General features: G+C 37.0%; 1 protein-coding gene across 1 annotated transcript in view; it reads left to right on the forward strand.

The window, feature by feature from the left end:
• The window catches only part of esama (endothelial cell adhesion molecule a), a 29872-nt gene continuing 5837 nt past the window's right edge, over window positions 1-24035 (forward strand). Inside the window, exon 1 of the mRNA XM_056736205.1 lies at window positions 1-432. Within this exon, the coding sequence (XP_056592183.1) occupies window positions 363-432 (70 nt within the window). The 5' untranslated portion in view covers window positions 1-362. The remainder of the gene's footprint in view (window positions 433-24035) is intronic.

Below are 24035 nucleotides of genomic sequence, written 5' to 3' on the forward strand. Positions count from 1 at the left end.
GCACACAGTGCGTTTACTGTAGTCCGTTCTGTCCTCTAGCAGTTTTTATATCGGTATAGTAGATCCTACGTAGCGAAACTCCGGTATCGGGCGAAACTATTCGGATGTGTGAAACCGAACAAACGGACACTTGTTTAATCTGTTATTACCGCATTCAGTCGAGTCAAACATGATTCTTTTCAGATCGGCTGTAGCTCCGCTCTTCCTCCGCTGAAAATCGCTCGTTTGGGAGGATTTTGTTTAACAAGGAAACTTGAAAGATTCGGCGCTTTGATTTGTCGGTTGATAACCGTTATCTGCTTCACGCGCACTGTTAATACGGACGAGAGCGCGCAAAGCGGACACTCTTCACATGCTGAGCCATGGAGACGCCAACTTCAGCCAAACTTCACACCTGCCTGTCAATATTCACATTTCTGTGCTGGGTCTCGGGTATGTTACATTTACGCTGTTCTGTAAATATTAAGTGTGTTAGGAATACGCATGGGTTATTTTAATACTTGAGAAATACGTTAGTACGTTGGAGAAAGACAGCGTTTGGGTTGTTTTGAGAGTCCAAAGGTTAAAAAAGACTACTGGCCAAAAGGGGCTATTGAAAATTAACCATGGTTTTATTATAGTCAAAGTGTATCAAATATGTTTTTAGCGGATTAATTGTCATTTGCATTACCACAGATTTACTATAAAAGGGTTAAACTATATGTACTGTAGTAAGTTCGTAGTACATTTGTGGTTACTTTAGTTTTACTGCAAATATTATGGCTACACTTTGGTTATTATAGTGAGACCAAAGTACATTTTGGTCTTTATAGTTTTACTATATATAGTTAAAATGGTAGTGAGACTATAGAAAATGTGGTCACTGGAGTAAAACCATTGTTTATTTTCATACGTTTCTTAAATCCTGAGTATCCTGAGGAAAAGTGTCTATCTTCTTTAATTCAGCAATGTGACCTATCCTATTCGAGCCACCTTCAAGGTTCAAGTCAATATAGCCTATACGATGGTATAACAACTACAGTATCATATTTCTAATTTTCGCCTCACACTTGGTGAACTAGGATACTGAATTATCACATCCCATACACATATACACAATATTGCTAAAATGTCCCACGTTGGTGAAATGACACCCTGTATACAGGTATAGAATTACATGCCCTTATAAAACACTGTTTTCCATACACAGCTCTTATCACGGGCAGACTGGTTTCAGCCTAGGTGTGGTCATATCTGCTTATGGAACCATTTAACACGCTGCTTTTCTAGGCAATAATGTCATTTTCCCTGAATTATTTTAGTGTGAAGTGCAAACAATTGATATTGTTTGGATTTGAATGACGTAAATGTGTAGTTCTTAAAATACAGGATGTCTGTGAACTATTGGGGTACTTAGATTGGCGGTGTTGTTTTTGTACACGCGATTGCAGGTGCATCCTTCTCTCAGCTATGCCCGGAAAGAGGGAAATGGTGGAAAATGATGTGGGTTAACAGCAGGGTATGGCACTATCATTAGATCATGGAGAAAAAACAAGATACAACCGATAGACGGGTGTTAGGCACAGGGCATCTTTTGAATTTTCACTTGATTCACGCTGACCCTATAAATATTTGCAATCTGAATAAATGTCTAGTGAAAGAAAAAAATCTATAATGGTTAAAGTATTTGGTTGTTCTTATTGTACTTTACTGCGGTTTATGGCTGGAATACACTGCAAGACTAAAAATTAGGCTTTCAGATGTAGCTAGAGTTATTTCTAACACAAATTGAGGATTTACTAGGCCTTCTGGAAGGCAGATGTGGGGAGAAACACTATCGCAGGTGGCTTAGCCAGGTGGCTGGGGGTAATTTAGTTTAGAAGAACATCATAGGTTATCATAATCCTGCATTGCTTTGCAGGCGTGTACAAGACATAGCGTGGTATTGATGAAATCCCTTGTTAGCCTTATGGCAACGGTGGGATGAACAAAGTGAATTCAGGACAAAAGTCGAGTTTGTCCTGTCTTTGTATTTATAATATATAGAAGGTATACAATGCGACGTGTATATATGTGTATATAGAAGGATAACAACATCAATAGGTAAGACTGAAGCTCCAAAGGAAAATTTAGTTTGTTAAACAAGAGCTTTTGTGTTGAAAAAAAAGTGGCGACACAAATATGAACACAGTTTAAATAAATCAATTAACATGTGAACTTTAAGCAAAACATTCATACATTAAACACTGTGTGTGTGTTTGTGTATGGGTGCATATGTTTATGTAATATACATAATATAGTGTTTAGGTCGGGTGTAATGTGTTTCATTTGTGCCAGGTTGGTTAATATTTGGTTTATTGTGTATGATGTCCCTTATACGGAAGTGAGAAGCGTCCCTCTCCATGCTGTGTCCCTAGAGGAGCATATTCAGTGGAGCCCAGGGTCATGAGAAAACCAGTGGGCGACTTTCCCAACTCTCTTCCTGACCTATTGACATCTGTGGAAATACACACAAACACACACATAGTATGCACTTGTGACTGTGAGTGATATCTATTTTCAAAAACACATACATTACCACATGCGTTTGGTGGAGAGGAGTAGTTTGTAGGATCATTATTTGCAATTTACTTGGATAATTTTTTTTTTACAAAACACACTTCACTGTTTTTAATAGACAGTGTATTTTTTACCTTTGTCTTTTGTCACGTTGCATCGTGTCGCATCCGGTGTAGACAAAACAAAAATTTGACAAAATCGTTCCAAGGCAATGAACTGTAGTTTTGGAGATTTCTGGTGGATATTTTCTCTTTGCTCCACACATATCATTTTTAATACTTTTGCGCAATTATAAGTGAATGTGACACATGGAGTTTAGTCCAGAGTCTGAGAGGAAGTCGTGCTTTCATCGTCTCAAATGAACTGAATGTGCTGTCACAACGATGTGTCACTTTTGTGTACAGAGCGCATTCAGGGTAATGATTCTACTCTGTTCTCAGTCTTGAATGTCTGATTAGAAAACGGATAGAGAGTAAGAGGGCGAGAGAGAGAGAGAGAGTGAAGATGGTTTAGATGCAGAGACAGGTATTGCCTATGTGTGATCTGTGAGAGACTTATGAATCTTATTAGGAAAATGTTTTACATGTTATATTTAATTAAATATATATATATATTTGTTACCTTTAAATCACTACATAAATCCACTAAATTTAAAGTTGTTTCTTTTAAAGTATTTAGCTTTTTATAACATATTGCCATCAAACAATGATGGTGATTGCAAAAATGCAGTTAATGTACTTCAGGTCAGAAGTAATCTTGGTGAGCTAGCGGAGCTTCTGTAGGGGAAGTGACAGAGTAATTACCAAATCTGAAAACCAGCGTAATCTCACATTCTCGCTCAGGAATCCGCTAGTTTTAAACGTAGTGACAGGATTTCACTACTGTACCTATCATGCAGTCAGATTCTCACCTGCGGCTTTCTCTCTCTCCAGTCTTATTTTTAATTGTATAATATATCTTCATCAATCTTCATTAATGATTTTTAATGTAACGGTTTAAAGGCTATTTGAGAAAGAGATTCTTTAAACACTGAGAAATTTGAAGTACAACAGATAATATACAATTATGTATTGTGATTATTAGAAATACATTTATTATACTCTATTGGGCAATTCCAGCTTTATGAATGTGACATATTCAGTCAAAACATGAAATATAAATTCTCTCAGAATGTATTTATGAGTATATACAAATCAAATGGATTTATATCGCACAATTTAAAAACACCCGAAGGTGACCAGATTGCTTTACAATAAGAAGGTAGGACTGAAGTAAAACCCTACAAGACACAAGCTGTAAAGATTAAGGGCTAGGGCTATTCCCTAGTTTAGGTCCAGCGACAGAAAACGCATCTGCATATTGAGTCATCTGTTCATATTTTACTAATCCTGATGATTGACTCCAGACATTAGAAAAATATCAAGTATAATTGTTCTTTTAAAAAAATCACGAGATATGGATGTGACAATAAAAGGAAGCGCAATTTTAGACACAAACATACTTTTTATCAAAATGTGCAAACCAGAAGCAGTAATACTTAACCAATGGAGGAATGGCTCTTTAAAGGACATTCATTTACTATATTTTAATAACCTTGTGTCCATTTTTGAGGAATATGGACCTGTGACAATTCCCTTACCAGACTTTGGAGAACTGTGCGTCAAAAACAAAATAAAAAATGTGAATAAAAAATGTATATTGACATCTGGCCTATCAGTAAAAACCTATTTCTTAGTATCTTAAGGTTGACATTTATATGGAACTAACTAAATGCGTGTTGTGATTATTATACATTAATAACACCTTATGTCTATCTTGGCACCTTTTAAGTGACAAAACTGTGTGCATTTCGTTTTTTCATAACACACTATTGCAAGATACATATACAGAGGTTCCTGTTCTTGTTGCCACTTGTTCAGTAATGAAGGTTTTGTTTTATGTGGTGGGGTTACTGTGTGCTGGATAAACTGTTTGAGTAAAATGCACTTCTTTCTTTTGAGAAATAGACTCAGAAACATATGAGGGTAAAAGTGGATTCTTACACAAGAGAAATAAAGAGAGATGTAGACTTGCCATTTCACAGAGGTTGTGCACACCTGTCACCCCATCAGCCATTAGAGGATATAAAGCTTTAGTTTGTAGCTCATCAGCAGTATTTCAGCTTCTGCGGCTAGACACAGCACCCAAAACCTCATTACTGCAAAACCCAGTAAAAAACACCCTGACACACAGTTATTTATGACCTTTGAGAACGGTAATCTTCCCATAATTACACACTCGTACCTCAGACTTTAAGTGAGGGGTCCTGAACCTGTGTTGACATTCTGGTGACTATAACAATAATTTTGGCGCTGTTCTTATTATAAGCTGTAATTATATCATCTCTAAAGGGGTTGTTAGGATCACTGCCGCACACCAGAGTTTTGAAGCATCAAGAATTCATTATGTTAATGACAACTCACTGGTTTTATCTTCCCATCGGGCTCTCCGAGATAAAGAGTAAAGACACCCACTCAGAGCCATTTCACAAGTAAAAGGAATGAACGTTGATTTAATTTGCATGTTGTTTTATTATTCCCCAGTCTATTGACAGACCACTTAATTTATTCTCCCCCAAATTGTAAATATCTTTATGCTTCCCAGGGATCTTGAGCTAATTCAGTTAAGGGTATCAGGAGGTTGGGTTGTTCCCTGATATGAGCATGAACTTGATTTACTGTATTATAGCCGATAACAGCAAATGTAAATTGCACGAATCAAAAAGAAAACATCACTTTTGGCCACTAAAGTGCAGTTTCTGGGAATGACCCAACAGCCAATACACCACATGCGTATTCCCTTAATAGGGAGGATTGATCCAGGGGGCCAAGCTTTAGGCAATGACCTCACGTTTCATGCTCTCTTGTGCTCGGGTTGAATCCTCTAAAATTAGATTACAGTGTTCACTTTTTTAAGCCCATTGTTTAGCAGCTGTGCATTTTGTGTAAGTTCTGCACAAATACTAAAGTGAGGAAATATGGCGACAGTTTTTGAAGCTTTAATTATGTGATTCATAACTGTTTTGTGGTTAAAAATGAATAAAAAAAGTTATTGAGCAAGTACATTAACATAAGTCCCAATTCACCAAAGAAGGCTAAACTTATAATAATGATAGATCAGGTAGGATTTAGTCATTTGATTTCAACCTATCCGTTTAGTATAACCTGAAATTTGTTTTAAACAAAGATTGCAATATAGATGCAAAAGTTACAGATTGCTTTGAAAGTATTTTATGTATTTATAAAGTATTTAAGATACCAATGCCTAATTGTTTTTTCAAATTCATATATTGGCACCAATGATGAATAAACTGCAGGCGGTTATTGTTCCTCTCTCTGACATTTAGCAAGTGTGCTTCTTCGCTCATTAGTGACTGATCATTACCGTCATTGATTTTCTCACTTAAACCTTTTAGTCATTCATGTAGATCCTCATTGGCTCATTAGGGAGATATTTTTGGCTTGTAAAAAGAATGTTTGGATTTCTGCAAGTTTGGAAGTATTCCTATTCATTGCTGCCAATATAATAAGTAGGTCTATCAATGTTACATGTTCATTTAATTCAATTAAATATAACCACACTTGCAGAGAGCCAACAACACAGAATGAGGAGGGGACACGTTCGCAAGATCCCAGGCATCACGAAATGCTGCTTAAAAACATTTTCATGATGCGATTTGCTAAAAAACAGCACGATGTAATGCAAACTATAAAATTGTACGGCGATAAACAAAAAAACTGAATTATATAATTGGTTTAAATGTAGTTCATTTAAAATTCACTATAATAGCTATAATTTCAATGTGTCCCCTGATTTTATTTCTACAATTACAGAATATTTATGCAATTTATGCTAATCTCCTAAAGGGATGAAGCTTGCGTTCTACTGAGCTAATATCTCGCACGCTGTTGCTCCCATCAGTTACATCAAGCGTGCACTTTAGAGGCAGGGTGCCGCAACATGATGTGTTATGTAGCATTGAGACACGCACATGTCTGGTGTGTGATTGTGTATTTGAAGTAATCTTCCGCAACATCGATCAGCGCTTAAACATTGAAATCTCTACTTGACACCTCATCACAAGGAGGAAACATCCTCTATCCTAGAATGCACAGCTCATTACTTGAGACTTGAACTTTCTAATTTAAAGCCTCCCAAGGCCATCGATATTCCATCCAATCAGAGTTGTGCAATTCTCAGGTCTACTCTAGTCCCTGTGCTTTGCACTTAAGCCCTGGCTTTCGATTGTCACAAATCCTGGCTTGACATCAAAAACACACTTTTTACTTCCCTTGTATGTTGCGAAATCCTCCTCCAAGCTCGAACACAGATCACTTTCTCCACCACAATCTCTGGAGAAACATATCTTTTTTTAATACATATCTATTTGTTCCTCATTTATATGAAGAGCGCTCTATGCATCCTTCAATTCCCAGTTTCCTCTTGACATTTGTGGAAACACTTAGAAAAATAATAGCAGAGGACCCAACAGAACGCCACTTCCAAAAACACATTAAAGTGGATGAGAGAGCGGCCTCGGTTTTAGCTTGTGCCCAATCCATTACTGGCAGTTGGTCATTAGACATTCATTCCCACTCAAAACTCAGAACATAATCAGAACGGGAGGAGCACAAGAGTTCATCTTTCCATCGGTTTAAAAATAGCCCGAGCTGTCAGGAGCAGTCCTGCTCTTTTCCTCCACTCTCGATAATTCAGGGTCCTAATTACTGTGTGATACATAATTGAGATCTTAATGAAAACCTGTGAATGTTCATTTAAACACTTTCACCTTTAACCTTCTGCCTCTCAAAGAACGACAGCCATGGAGAGGTTCAGAATACTAATGAGATTGGGAATAATTGAATTCAAACATCTGTGTTCTGGATTTGTGGAATTTTAGAGCCAGATTACACATTTTGTATAGTTTAAGAAAAATTATTGTAATATTGCATTGCCTTATTTGTTTAGAACTATTTTGGTTAAAACATTTAGATTTTCATTGATGCATTAAGCAGATCTCTTCATTGATAGATAGTCCTTGACATGTAGAAGATAATAGAATGTTGCTATGTTATGGGTACAGTGTGATACACAATTCCCATTTCCACCAGTGACCTGTGTCAACATTTAATTTTGTGAGTTCGACATCATGTGACCTGTGTCAACATTTAATTTTGTGAGTTCGCTATCATGTGACCTGGGTCAACATTTAATTTTGTCCCTTATATGTGTGCCTTATACATATCCATTTTTTATATAGAAGGTTAAATTGGACCTTGAATGACATCAATTCTTTAACAAAATTGAAAAGTAATGTTTAAGAAATAGATCTGTTATTTCAATTTCGTTCCTAACATTTAATTCAATTAAAAATATCATGACATAAATTATGATGCAGTCGTACCCATAAACCTGGTATTGAATATTGACGGTTTTAGCAGAAACAACAAACAATTGTTATGTGGCTGGCCCAAACATTACTTCCGGTAGACATGCGCAAAGAATCTACTGTTGAGTATTTTTTAAATGAATACAATTATCAAACAATCAAATATTAATATAAATTAATATTAATATAAAATGTACATAAATAAATTTGTTATATTATAACCAAACACAGACCATAAATTAACTTCACGGCAGGCGTATGCGTCCAATGAAACCGTATATTTTTTGGGCCGATACATTTTGTCAAGGATGTGAAATACCAGCAGATCCTGTTTTTTTCAGAGAGTCCTGAAGTGAGGAGCTGGTGATTTGACTTTTTAATCGAGCCTGGGAGGATTAAAGGTGGATTACTTTGGCATCGTAAAGTATCAGCAAATTAGCTAGTGTGTTTAATCCAAGAATAGGACATAGCTGACATACAGTATTTGTGTCTGTATGTTTTGAGTGTGATATAGTGTATCTTCAAGAATCTTTTCTGGATTCTTTTTAAGAGTTTAATCTATGATCCAGAGACTTAATTGGTTTCTTGATGCACCAAGATCTGCATGAATGCACCCCATAGTTTAAGATATACCATCTTTATCAAAGTCTTATTCTGTGGAGTACTAAATAACTACTGAATATTATATCTTGTGCAAGTTCATTTTGTGAAGGTAATCATTCTCCACAGGGAAGATTTGAAATGCGCATTGACAGAGGATTACCACAAACCTGAACGATTGTGTGCACTCAACTACTTTAAATCTCACACATTTGAAATGATTCAAATTCATAACAACTTTGGAAATGCTAAGCATAGGATTTTATTATAAATCTTCCGATTTACATTAAATATTCAACAGTCGTGTATAAACTCCGAGATAAGTTTTCATCTAGTTTATTTGTAGTTTGTTTTGACCATGAGTGACAGGCGCAGGCTTTTGAGGCAGGTGCTGTTAAACCTGCAAACAGGTGATAAGTTGTGCTCTAACCTAAGTGAGGTTTTCCATTTCTGGTGGCACAATGAAGGTAAATCTCATGCCACTCAAGCTCATGACTGAATGAGTAGAAGAACATCTGCAAAAAAAATCTTAGAGTAGAACATCTTGCGTATTATTTATTAATGCAGCAAAGCCGAGAGTGAAATTCGCTTTAAGTTATTTCATGGCAGCGAAGTATGAAAGTTTGTCCTTGTTGTCTTATCAAATTGTCACAGGGCGGACAATGGCGAGTAGGTTTCTGACAGTTCAGTCGGAAGGAACAGACTGTGGCAATCAACTCACATTTGGTCAGTGTGCTGTTGTGGGTTAGACACAAACCAGCTCTAAAAGAGAAAAGAGAGACTAGATGGGTGCAAACTGGTTTATGCCATGTTAAAGCATTTAAATCATTTAAATGATACTAGAAAGAAATGTTTTTTTAAATACAAAAATTCTCTACTTTTTAAAGTAGAAAATGGGTGATCGAGATAGTGAGAGAGAGATAAATCAAGGAAGAGACATTGTTGAATCAAACTCTCGACTTCCTCTCGGGCTGCTGGCACTCCCTGATAAGCTCCGGCATTCCCTCACGGAGCTATTCCACTGCTCCCTGATCACTTCGATAACAGCTCCAAGTAAATTAATACATTTCTCTGCCCTCATCTCGGGAGCGGCGAGTCCGGCGACTGAGTAATGCAGATGTCAGGGCTGTGACTAAACTTCAGCGAGAGAGAAAACATCCTCAGTCTTATCGATCGTGGTTTTAAAGATTTTCAGCTGCTGTGGGTTTTTTCTTACATTTTTGGCGATTTATTTTGACACTTTTTTTCAGGCATTGTGAAGAAATAAGATTAGATAGGCCTGCTATAGAGAATAATACATTTTCTTTATGATGCGTTAACGCACTAGAGAAAGAAAGTCACTGCAGATTGTCACGGTCTCCATTTACAAGGTTTGCAATCTAATCTCAGAACGTTTGAAAGGAAATGTGACTCTGTTGTCCAGACCTCCACCCATCCTTCCTGAAAATGGACCCTGGCTGGAAAGAGGCCTGGAAATAAACGCTTTGTTGGCCGCCATTGTTTATTGTCCCTCGGGATTGGCTTATACAGAGGCGGTTATGTCAGCCTTCTTCGTCCATCTGTGGATTCATAATGGAAAGGGACAGAAATACACAATATTAATATTCTGTAACATAGGCTTGTATTTATTTTCAAGGCATGAGTAATAACCATCAAGTAAGAAAAGGTTGTGAAGCCATTGTGCTCTTCAATGCATTTCAAAGTAACATTAGTATAGGTTTTTGAAAGCAATGATGTCACTTTTATGAAAGATCACACACAGCTTTGCTATCATTGGATCCACGCAACCCACTTTGCCATGTGCTCTTAAAGGGACAGTGCTATTATAGTGCTCCTATAGAAATATATCTGTGTGCCGACTAGACGTTGATTATGGCAACAGAAATCCAATTCTAAGAAGTCAAAAGTAAAAAAAAATAATATCAAATGATATCAATAAGTTAAGAAATGGCTAATATTAGTGATAACTAAACTTCTTGATATGTTGAGGTTTGAATTGGTCTATAATCATTAATTGGATTTATATCTCTTATGTTCAGACAGTCACCTTGGCTGTAAGTTGTTTGGTAGTCACAACAGGTATTTCTGGAGGTTTTGTTTGAAGTAACCTCTTCGAATGAGATTGTGTGGTGAGGTGCTTGCATCTGAAGACAGCTTTGAGGCATGAGAAGATTAAAGGAAAAAGACGAGGCTTAAGACTGCCAGAGTAGACAGAAACCAATCTTGAGCTACAGGAAAGTGTTGTGGGGGAAGGGGGGGTTGGACATCCAGAGATTTATCTCACCTCCAGATGATAATCTTAAAACACACTCCAACAAAATTGCATGTTAGAAGCGAAAATTGCACACATATTGAAATACAAAATTTTGAAACTTCATAGATGTGTCTCATGCCACTCAAGCTCAAGACGGTCTGATGCCACTCAAGCTCACTCAAGGTCGCTTTCCTGTAGTTCAGTGGTAAGAGCATTGCGTTATCAACACAAGGTCGTGGGTTCGATCCCAGTGGATTGCGCATACTTAGATCCAAATGTATAGGACAATGCAATATATGTCGCTTTTAATAAAAGCGTTTGCCAAATGCATAAACGTAAATATAAATGGACAGGTGGATTTTTGAAGACTGATCCAAGTAGGCCTACCCAAAAATCTTATAAGAGCAAATCCCAAGCCAGATCTGTGGTCTAACCCATTCTCTGGTTTTGCTAAACCATGTTACTCATGAGGGAGAAACAGGTTTAAATCTGGCATGCAACATTTCTTGATCTCATTTCCTCATCTCTCTCATCCAAACACTGCATCTTAATTCTTCCATTGTCTGCATCCTTTTTTTCTTATTATTTATCTTATTTCTTATCGAATTTCAATAATGTTAAAACACACATCATCTCACACAAGCTTTACTTTGGTTTAACATGGCAAACTGAGGGTAATCCCAAACCCACAGTAATCAGCCTATTAGTGGGTTGTAGGTAATAAATCAGCCCAGAGGATGGGGAGAGAGGGACCAAATACAAGGGAGACCAAGTGTAGTATTTGGTGGTTAAATAAAAAAAACTCGAAAAGAGTTTTTTTTGTGACTTATTGTGATATTTTCGAAGCAAGATCAATATCAAAGGTCATTTTTGATACAATATTACATAGTGAGATTAAATTATTAATTTCTGCAAATAAGATATTTTATCAGTGGTGGCCAAAAGCCAAGTTCTCACTTACAGGATTGACACTAATTCAATTTTAATATAAAGGGATTTTATTGGCTGACGACATACAACATAACTTGTATTTCTGTGTTTTCATATTTTCCATTTGTATTTGAAAGACGTGATGATCTTTGGCCATCGAAGGGCTTGTGTTGTGCTACAGTAAATCATGTCGTGGGCAGTAGTGGAATTTTTCCCACTCAGTAGTGAGCTGTTGGCTGAGGAAAATGTCACTAACTGGTTATAGCAGTAATGTTGCCCTGAAGACATGACAGTAACACAAACAATTACTTCAACACTCACATCAAGTTGTATTTGTTAAGTGTATACAACTGCGTGCCTGCATGTGTTAAGTGGCCACTTCGATCCGACTCCTACACACCTGTGTTTATGTGATTAGAGGGATTTTAAGAATATGATATATTTGGCATTGCTAAATTTGAGAATTCACTAGTAAACTTTGCAGCCTATCGTGTTATAATCTGAATCCACACTTTTATAAGTTTGTTTGGTGCTGCTTTTTGTGCTTTGCACTTCAGTCTGAAGTGCTTAAGATTCTCTCATCTGTGCCAGTATTACGCATGGCAGTAGGGGGAAGGATTCTTCTGGTTTAATTTCCTCTCATTATTGAATCATTTACATTCATTAAATCAAACTAAATTGAATACATCTTTATTTACGTATAAACCAATTTAAAAATCTGAATTTCAATATTGCCTAATAATATGCAAATCATTTCACAAATCATTGCAAATATATGGTGAAAGTTCTCTATTGGCCAGCTTTTGTTTGCATCGAGGAAAGATGTAAGAAGTTCTAGACAATTTTTACACATATTGGCCAAACTCTAGTCCAGCTAAAATGATGTAACTATTAAGTTAATAGTTAGTCTAGTGAATGAAAGCACAATTTTATGCATTGATCCCAAAGCGAGGTTCTGTGAGTTAAAAATGTCTTGTAGAGTTCGTAAAAGACATTTTGGGAACCCCTGTCTAGAAGAGCAGAGATTACATGTTCATGCAACCCCACAGCTTGTTCGTTTTCATTTCTGTGCATTCAGCAGGATGAAGTAAACAAATCCATCTTTTCTTAGCACTCATTCTCAGTGGGAGGCAGATAAATGCTTGGACTGGTCCTAGTGGACCTGTGCGTTTAGCGCTTTCTTATTTCAAACTCATAGTTGCTCAAGGTCAGACTGTTCGTCCTAGTGCAAATAACTTTTCTTTGGAACCTTCGCAACAAAAATCACACTAACGTGCCACCAGCTTGTGTCTCATGAGACTCACTTCTGTGGATCTGTAGTATTTATCTAGGTAGATATCTAAGTTTTTATGATCTAAAACGTTTAAAATTCGACGAATGTTCCTTTAAAGCTAGTTTCATGTACTTACGTTTCTGGATTTCTAACTGTACTGTTATGCCATGCAACACAGATTTCAGTCAATGTCAGAAGTTATTTTGAAAACCACTTTGAAGTCTAGGCTGGATTTGGTTTAACATGCTTTGAATTTGCATTGTTGAGATCAGGACTCGGAGGGGTGTCATATTTGAAATCTATGGTACAGTGTCGCCCTGAATGAGTAGAAAACTAGTTTAACGTTTATCTAAATTATACCGACCCAAGATCAAGTTTACGCTTTCATCCAAGTGGAAGGATTATGACACAGGGTTACAGTATATATGCCATCGTAAATCTCATCCTAGATCAGCAGGCCTTTAATGGGATTTATATACGTATTATAAATATCAAGGCCACTTGTTAAGCTTTATCTTGGTTGTGGGTGTCTGGATGATGATTAATTCATGAGCATGTTGATGTCAGATACAAACCACCTGTCAGTCAGACGTTGCATTTGCTCCTGAATGGCATCATCTGTGATGTAATTGGTTTATGACATCAGGGGTACAACGGATATTGAAAAATTAAAATGATTCTCCTCGCTGTTTTAACTTTAGTTTCTTATACAGTATAAATGAACCAAGAATCAAAATGTACATGGAACTATTTGGAAACTTGAGCGCAAAAAAACTATAGGGTGCTTGTATACTCTCCTATTCCACGTATAGAATATTTTGCTGAATGTAAACAACACTGTTCCAGAAGCACTTCCTGTTTCAGTGTTTCTTGTTTGCTTTCTAACAATGTGTCTAGTTCTAAATGTTCTGTTGGTTGTATTTTTTAGTATTAATGTTTGGGTGGTCTTAGGCCCGGTTCACATTTTAAAATCGTGCGGAAAACGCAAGCTGCACTGCTTTCTCCTTTTTTCCCGGAGCGCCTGGACTTTGTGCTCTCCTGGCGTCTGTCGTCGCATAGCAACCATAGGCCACGATAGCCGTTGAGACGAGGAGGTATAAACAAAGGATATATGGATTAAATGCTTCGAAAATACATTGCAATAACTCTGCTACTAGATTTAGTTATGCTGTTATTATATGTGTCTCCTTTTTCATTGAGCTTGTCTATATTGGCTCGTTGGTTCTTGTCACATGACCTGTGGTGCGCATCTGCCTTCCTGAAAAGTTGAGATTTTTTCCCTCAAAAAAAAAAAGGAAAGTGTTGCGTCGCCTCCTATTTCCGTGAAATGAGCCTTAAAGGATGAAGTGCTTCTGGACCTGTGCATTCAGTATGTACTGTAAACATGTTTTGTGTTGTTTTACTTTGAATGTGTGCGTTGTGGCAATCGACAGCATTTCTTAGACTTGAAGTTTTTTGTTTTTCTTACTGTTATCAGTGGCCTAAACATGTACATTAATGCATTTGGCAGACACTTTTATCCAAAGCGACTTACATTGCATTATCCTATACATTTCATTTTTAAGTGCATGCAATCCCTTGGGATTGAACCCACAACCTTGCGTTGTTAACGCAATGCTCTTACCACTGAGCTACAGGAAAGCTGTACTGTAGGAAACTGCCCCTGTAGGAATTTTGCCAAGCGTGGTGAAGCTCAATACATTGTATTTTCCATAAACAGTTCCTCTCTGTTCTCTAAGGGACTTTCTCTGTTTTCAGAACTAAATAATTTCAAACCAAAATTTGCTGTGTGCACATTGGCTGATCTTTTGCCTCATGAAGGGGCGGCCCCAAAAACCAGTGTTCACTCTTGGGATATGTTGTCATAGACACAGCGTGAAAGTTTGATCACAGGCGTGACCTCACAAGAAGGAAACCTGACCTGCCCCAGGATGTGCATGCGTGCTACAGGATCTACTTCCTTTGGGCTTCTGTTTGTTTTGATGTTCTTCAGGTTAATCAGCATCCTCAGAAGCCCAAACACACAGCAGAAATGATTTATTGTAGCCAAATGAATTTTCACCCTCGAAAACGTAACATTCTTGATGTCTTCCTGGCCTTCGCGCTACCATGTGAACTTTACTCATTGGTCGTGGTCTTGTGTGTTTCAAGGACAGGTTTAACAGTGGAATTACAGTGGCAGATCCAAACTGTGTTCATTTTCGCGACAGCCTCTTTAAACTGATGTGACAGCGTGTGGGAACAGTAAATCTTCTGAGAGTGTAATGTAATCCATCCCTCATGATGTTGGGTGTTGCTAATTCTTTTGCTAGCTTAGCTATGCTGCTCTATTTTTGGCTCGAAAGTGACATTTTCCAGTGTGTATGATTTTTTTTTTCAAAGATAAAGGACAGAAAAAGGGCACAGAGAAAGCTGTATGTTTTTCTTTTTGATGGTATTCACTGCCACATGCTATATATGGATGCTTATACGGTTTCTCCTTGGACTGAGTTATTCTTTATTTAGCTTAAAAAGAAACATTGTTATCGGTTCTCATGTCAAATTAAGATTAATGCCTCAGCTTGCCCACAAGAGAACTTTTATCTTCAGCTGTGGCTAAACGTCTGACACATAAGGAGCCACATCTAAATGCGGGTCTTTATCGAAGTGTCCATACTGTTTCTCGAAGGGGAACCGATAAAGAGTTTTTATCCGAGACGGTGCTGCAGGAATCCGAATGAAGCTGTGCTTTTCGTGGCAAAAAAGGGTCACACGAGCTCTGCAGTGCCTATAGATATGGCTTGTTGATTTATCTGCACTCATTCTCCATATCATTTAGTAGGATTTGTGGTAATTACAGGGCATTGCCTTCACAGTTGGCTAATTCATTTTTGGGCATCAGATCAACATTATGTGGTTAATTATCAAATGCGTTAATTGGTCCTATTTTACACAAGTAGGCGTATTTTCATAACAGACTGAAAGTTATGGGGCATATAGAAAGGAAACTTCTCTGCATTCTTAAATACGTTATATTAAATAGAGGCACAGTTGGTCTCTTTTGAATTTCAAAAATCGTCTCTGAAAATATATATTAAAGAAAAAACATTTATAATCTAGCTACTGTGGCCACCAAAACGTTTTTGAAAATATTAAAATATACTTTTACAATGTAGCTACTGTGGGCACCAAAACGTTTTTGAAAATATTAAAATATACTTTACAATGTAGCTACTGTGGGCACCAAAATGTTTGTTTAATGTAGACAACGGATAACCGGTCAGTTTTTTATTTGGTTTTGCATTGTTGACAAATAACCATACATGTGTCCTATGGTGTGACAGCAATTTTTTTTAAATAAAACTAACAATAAAGATATTTCTTGTATGTTAAATATTAATAATATGAGAGGATGTATCATTAAAAGTTTTCTAAATCATGTCTAAATTGCCCATTCATAGCAATAAAACTACTGTATGGCATCTCTATGATCCCTTGCACTCCTTCAAGATCCTTTGTATTTGTAACCAAACAGATCTCATCCCCCATAGACTATGGGAGATGAGATTTGGGGGATGAGATCTGTTTGGTTACTGACATTCTTCCAAATATCTTCCTTTGTGTACAGCATTTCGTGAACTATCCCTTTAATATATTTTATAGTGCAGTATATTAACAAGGGTATGATCTTTTTTCACCTGTCAGTACTGAATTCATATCACATACGTTGACACCGCGATACGGTGTTTGATTTAATACAGTCTTAAACACATGGGTAAAAGTCTCCTGTGCCGGATCAGATTGAAGGCATGAGGTTTGTGTGTCACAAATGATCACATTGTGCATCTCCTGTAATACACAGGTAATCCCGCAAAATTCATCATGTTAATCCAATGTCTCCTGGACAGATAGCAGCACCTGCCACCTCTCGGTATTGTACAGATTTGACTCCCAGCTGTCAGTCAGTAGGTTCGAATCTGGGACAGAGAAGCAACTCGATTGTAATGATTAAAACATTCAGGAGAGAGACTTCCGTCAAGCTGAAATAGCCTATTTCAGGATCTTCTAAAGCTTGCAGGTGTGGGTCTGTGTGTATGTTTGTTTGACCTTGCATCCCCTTTACTAATCTCGGTGTGTGACTCAGGCTTTGTTTTATATGCCTCTGCTTTGTTTCCTGTGTGCCTGCTTTAACACAATGCACAGGAAACAGGAAGGAAGGAAACAGGAAATGGCTGCATGACTAAAGGCTCTGCCTTCTTTCACTGCTCCCTGTTGAAGTTGCCTATATATGATCAAGAAGAGTTTTTTAAACGGTGGCTTTCTGCATTTTAGATAAGTGACACATTTCCAGACTCACCATAAAGTCAATGTAAAGTTTCACAATTCTCATTAATGTGTGTCTGTATATTTTTTGTAAATAATTTTTGTCAGTGGTGGTTCTTATAATATCACACTGTGTCTACACCGGGCACTACACAACACACGGCTTGTTTTAATGGGTTTTTCGCATCCAGTGTGGACAATTTTTTTAATTATAATGGGTTCTAATGAGTTTCTCATTTATCGTATCGCATTGTGCTTGTCGCATTTGGGGTAGACACGGTGTTAGCATCACTGTCATTTTTCAATGTATTACATAAAAAACGAAAAAAAAAGCTTTCCTGTAGCTAAGTGGTTAGAACATGGCACTTGCAACGCCAAGTTCATGGGTTCGAACCCAGGGATTGCACATACTTAGAAACAAGTGTATATCATAATGCAATGGAAGTCACTTTGGATAAAAGCGTCTGCTAAATGCATAAAATTGTAAATGATATTCATAAGTACATTAGCCATTCATAACTAAGCATCATTTTAGGTTGGGAAAAACATTCTTAAGGAATACATTGAAGCTGTATATTGTTTTTACATTACAATAATAACAATAAGATTTGGTTTGGTTTGAGAATGTGCTGTATTGTCATGAAAATATAATTTTGCGTTAAAAAGCCATCATTTTCTTGCAACAACCCAGGTTAGAATAAGTACACTACACTACACTTTATTTAAGTGTACACTTTCCTGTAGCTCAGTGGTAAGAGCTAGGTTGTGGGTTCGATCCCAGGGGATTGCAAATACCTAAGTATAAATGTATAGGATAACGCAATGTAAATCGCTTTGGATTAAAGCGTCTGCCAAATGCATAAAATGTAAAATTTAATTCACTTCATAATTTATGTAAAGTGATCTATTGTCACCTGTCAACTTTGTATGTAATATACTAACTATATATTTTTGTACTTCTGTTATTGGTGTCTCCAAATTAAAAAATGTGTTCTGTTTGAGTCACTTAGATTTAAAGTTTATCTGAAAAGTACTAAAAACATTTTTTTTTGTTTAATTAGTAACTTAGTGGGTGAAAATCGAGCACTTTCAGTTCATTTAAAGGTCCAGTGTGTAATTTTTTGGAGGATCTATTGACAGATATGCAATATAATATACATAACTGTCTTGAGTGGTGTATAAAGACCTTACATAAGGAAGTGTTATATTTTATTACCTTAGAAAGAGCTATTTCGATCTACATCTACGAAGGGTTCCCTTACATGGAATTCGCCATGTTATTTCTACAGTAGCCCTAAACGGAAAAACTGCTCTTCAGATGTGATTCTTAAATAACTTATCCCCTTCTGGAACGAAGTGAAAACGTGACAACATCTTTTTGTCCTGCGAGAGCCGTTATAGTGCTTTAGAAGGGAGGTGTGGAATGAGCTATTGGTTGCAATTCACCACCCTACTGCTAGATGCCACTGAATTTCATACACTGGACTTTTAGGTGTATAATAGTGCACTTTTTCACCTGGGAAAGAATGAATTATTTTGAATTCTTTATATGGATACAGACTTTCCCAAGCCTCTGTATACCCTCTCTTCACAATCCGCAGGGTTGTGGTGTAATTCTGAATCAGATTTCTCAGAACCCTCATTACCGCTTCAATTAACCTTGTGGTGCTCAGCTCCACTAAAGCCGATCAGAGAGACGCTTATCAATCCTGTTGATCATCACATGCAAACAGATTGTGGATAACACACGATCTTACCCCTGCAATTAAACTAATGACTTATAAATATTTCTCAAATGAACCGAATAGAGAGTCGCAGTTTGATAGAGCTGATGTTCTTTAGCCGCTGTGATGCGTTGTCTGTAATTACAGAGAGATGGTGGGGTGGAAACTAGAAGAGAGGGAAGCCACATCAGAGATTGAAAAGAGCAAAATTACAATGATTGACACTAGAATGTAAGAAAAGATCTTATTGTGATGAGGAATGTTTTTCTTATTTGTTGAATCAGATGTGTCTAAGCGCTGATGAGTTTTAATGCATTTTCTATCCTCAAGATTTCCATTTTTGTACATGATTTGTCATCAGGTCTTCCCTTTGCAATGCACTGGAATGTCGCTTTGGGAAAAGCATCTGCCAAATACAGGAATGTAAATGAGTATCAGTTATTTTTAACATTACATCTTAATTTAAATACATTTTATGTGGAAAGCCAATTATACTTTTAGTTTCTGTATTACTTGGATGTACATTTTTTACAAAAACAATAATTGCTGAATCCCCTGCGGTACTCCCAAAGGCCCTCTGGGGGTGGTTGGAGTCCCCATTTTCTTAAAACCACACAAATTGCCCCCACCACAGGGAATTATTACAGAAGCACTTGAAAATTATCATATCAAGGAAGGCAACAGTCAAACTCTGTCTCTAAGATGTGAAGTGGAGTGTGACGGTGGACTATCAGCTCTTGGATCGATCTGATCAAGCCTTTAGAGTCAAGATTAGATTTGTTATTTTCAATTGGCTTTGTTTGTATGAGCATCTTTAATTATTTTGGGTGTTCCCCTGTCTTATCTGTCATAACTTTGTAGTGCAGATAGAGGTCAGCCAGGAAGTGCCGACCTCCGCCCAATACACCGCAACTAAGCAAACTGACAGATGCATCAAACTTTGAACTCTGAACATCTGAGCTCCTTATCAAAGAATAAGTAGAATAATTTCAGTTCTTCCTGCAATTAAAACCATCAACAAGTCTGTCATTTATCCTCCATCAGTTCGATCAAATCCTGTGCAGTATGACTATCTTTTGTGAAAGAATAAAAGAGATATTTTGAGAAATGTCTCAGTGGTTTTGTGTCCATACAATGGAAATCAATGAGGGCCAATGTTGTTTGGTTATCGACGTTCTTCAAAATATCTTTTGTGTCCGCTGAAGAAAGAAAGTCACACACTTTTGAAATTGCATGAGGGTGAGTACAGTGAATGATGAAAGAATGTTCATTTTTGGACCTGATGCATGTGCACAATACACTAAATGTGCAGTTTTTTGTCAACGCAGCTCTTATCATAATGGGATTTTCAAAGACATTTCTGCTGAATTAGATTTTTTAATTTGGTTCTTTTATATATTGTCAAATTCTCTGAATCAGCAGTTATTCACAATAAAGATTTAGGTTCACTTGATGTAAAGCAAGCGGTTTGCACAGAAAGCTTTAACACTTTCTCTTAGGTCACACATGTGCAGTCACATGTTCCATATGATAAGACTTTCTAGGACAAAACCCTTCATATGATTTGTCTTTTGGATTGAACGGCAGCACATTAAATATCTCAACATTTTGGTTGATGATGACATCTCATCTCCTCTCCAGCAGTGTGGCAGCTGTAAGATTAATTCATGCCACATGTAGCTCATGATCGATCTTCATTCCATCCTCATTCCACGCTCTAACATATATTATTCACATTAGAAAGGATGAGAGCAGATTTAATAGTGAACTTCTGATGGAGGAGAGCTAGTTTTGACATTACTTATAAGAAGAGTCCCCTGGTTTCCTTCACTTATCTTCTTCACTTTCTTCTGTGTTTCAGTCGTCCAGGGCATGTCTTCTTCATTATAAAGATTTCATCAATTTCAGGAGCACAAATGAAAAATAATAAGCACGGGATGTACCGTAGAGGGGTTGGGTATCCTAAGAACATGTGATATTTACTCTTCATTGTCGTTTTGACATTAATGAGAAAAACCTTCCCTGAAATGTTCTTGGTTGGACAAAAGGAAGAACAAACAAAAGCACATTTGCATTAGGGCAACATTTGCGAGCGCAGATGATAGACTCTATAATGTCAAGAGTCGTTTGCAGGCTCATTAGACTGATGGGATTGAGACTGCTGGAATGTCTTATCATTAAGGAGCTATAATAATTCCTGTTTATTAGAAGACACTGTGATGTTTGTGTGCCATGTTTCTAGCATAACACCCAAAACGCGAGGAAATCAGAAAAACAAGCAGGCAAGCAAAATCAAAAAGAAGAAATCAGTTTTTTGTCATTTATCTAATGCTTTTTTCCAAAGAAATTTACAGTATCACTGGGGAAATATTCAACATATTCCAGTAACTTTCATATCGTGGTTTGTTTCTTTTAGACAACAATGACATTCGACAGAGAGCAAATAAATATGGTTGAGTTTAATGTTTTGTTTCTGAGAATCACGTTTAATGTTAGATGTTTTCCGAGATCTATACTTTTTTCAGAGATTTCAATTCCTCGAATTGTTCACAGATTTACTCGGACAGAAAAGCCTGAAAAAGTTAGAGATTTAATATGAATTTAACCAAAATGAAGAAAAAATGATCTGGGCCATGTTATTCTGATTATTTCTATACTCCGTATTCGTGGTATGTAAATATTTTTTCTCATATAAATGTATAAAACAAGGTGCTACAAAGAGTTCTTCACAGCAATGCCAAGAACCATTTTTGGTTCCCCAAAGAACCATTTGTACCTCTTTATGGTCTAAAAATATTTTTCCCACAACAAAGAACAGGACGTTTTTTCGGATGTTAAAGATTCCTTACGGAACCATTCAGCCATAAAATGGTTGTTCTGTGGCACCTTTTTTTTAAGAACGCGTATTTCAGGGAATTTTAGACAAAACAAAGCTGACATAAAAATTCAATATTCTCTTTAACTGTTGAAGAACAATCTCTATGCAATAAAATGTTTCTTCTGGGAGTCCTTTGGCTTTAAAACATCTCGCTGAGGAGTTATTCAGAGCAGAGTGTCTCAATACTCAGAGTTAAATGACTATAATCAACTGGAAATGGATCTGTTAGATCACAGCACACATGCACACACACACACGTACCCCTATGACATCACATCCTCATCACGGCATTGATGTGTTTTCTGGTCTCCTGTGGCATGTAAAAACAATCCTGTTTGTTACATCGGTTACTTCAGCCAATGAGGGAGTTTAATAGGAGGAATTAAATTCAACTAAGATACTTATGTGGATCTGAGATGCTGTGTGTTCTCAAATGAAACACTCTTGAAAGCGCTCAAATTAATGAGCGAGGCTTGTGTTGACACAGGTTCCCTACTGAACATCAGCTATTGGATTAATCTCTTATTGAGCCTTCAAAGAGAGAGTGAGATAGAACTAGAGAAGATGTGAGATTGTTGGCGAATGTATGTGATGGTTCAGGATAAGAGGCTCTGATGTGCTAGATGCAGATAAATCTCAGATTATAGACATACACTGGGAATACAAATACTGTACATGTACAGTCCTGGCCAAATGTGATGTCCTCGCTCTTTATTCTGATATTTTATTTAAGGTGTGTTTGGAGAGTAAACGGTAGCTCAGCTTTGAGATGAATTAAAGGATACTTGGCAAAAATACACAGAACACATGCAAATTGTAAGAGACATACCCCTGGAGAATCGACTACAAAATAATACTTTAACAAATATTAATAATTGACGTCAATGTAGCCTGTATTAATTTCTGTGAGCTTTTGTTTGTCTGTGGATTTGTTTTCGTATACAGTATTTGAATTCAACCCATATTCCCTTATGATGTGGTTTATTCTTTGCCAAAAAGTTCTGGTTTAATCAAATCTGAAAGAGCATTAAAAGCAAATTGAACCCCAAACATCACTGTATTTCTGGAGTCTGTAGTCTTAATTTCTTTAGTAATTAAGACTACTAAAGTGTCAGGACATTTTTTCTTAGAAAACTAGTTGTTTTCTTCACTTACACTTTATTTATGAACAAAACAATACAAGTGCTGATAAAAATTGATGATTGTTTGCTGCCCTCTTCTGGTACTTGGTGTGTATTACATTCTGATTCGAGGTTAACATTTTTATGTGTGTAATAGTCATTGTGAAACATTGATTGGAGTCTGATCAAATTAAATTAAATTACATTTTTAAATGAATGCCTCTCATGTGTCGCTTTGAAAATTTGCCTTTCATACCGGTGCTCCAGTTATGGTTTTACCAATAGAGGGAGACAGATTGGAACGTAAGATTAAGAGATTTGTCCTATTTTGAATAAATAATACATCTGACCCTGATTTGCGAAAAATCTAAAAGGAAAAACCCTCTGAGTTTTCCCCTTTGACCAATCACTTGAAATATTGCTAAAGATTTTCCATGAAACAGATTAGATTGATATGCATAATGCGCTTCAATGTTATCCATTACACAATTAGTCTAAATCTTTTTTAAGACGAGAGGTCAACAGAAACACGGGGTCAATCTAAAGAAGCACGCAACATCCATGTGCATGATAACAAAGGTCGGGGAGAACTAAATGTCCAAGTGACGCCAAGATTCTTGTTTAAGGATTAAGGGAGGGATACCACATGGGGAGCACATCATTCAGGACATGCTAGGCTCTCTTGGGCCGGTGGACACAGCAGTTCTCTCTCGCCACTAATCCTGATACAAGATAGTTGCGTCATTCATTTTTCCTGTAGGCTACTTTCATTTGAAGTCCTAAAAGACAAAAGGATTTTAGAGGCAGATCCTCTTTAGTCTTTGCGCGTGGTGCATATCTGTTTCTCAAAGAAAGTGAGGGGAAGTGTTCCTGACCAAGCTGGCAGAACAGAAAGACAATATGGACAGCTGGATTCAGCTTGTTTACCTCCACTTGGGGGAGTGTAAGTCACTCCTGGATGTTTTAGAGATCTTTTGGGAGCAGTTG

The sequence above is a fragment of the Triplophysa dalaica genome, chromosome 22, assembly GCF_015846415.1.
Source record: "Triplophysa dalaica isolate WHDGS20190420 chromosome 22, ASM1584641v1, whole genome shotgun sequence".
NCBI lineage: Eukaryota > Metazoa > Chordata > Actinopteri > Cypriniformes > Nemacheilidae > Triplophysa > Triplophysa dalaica.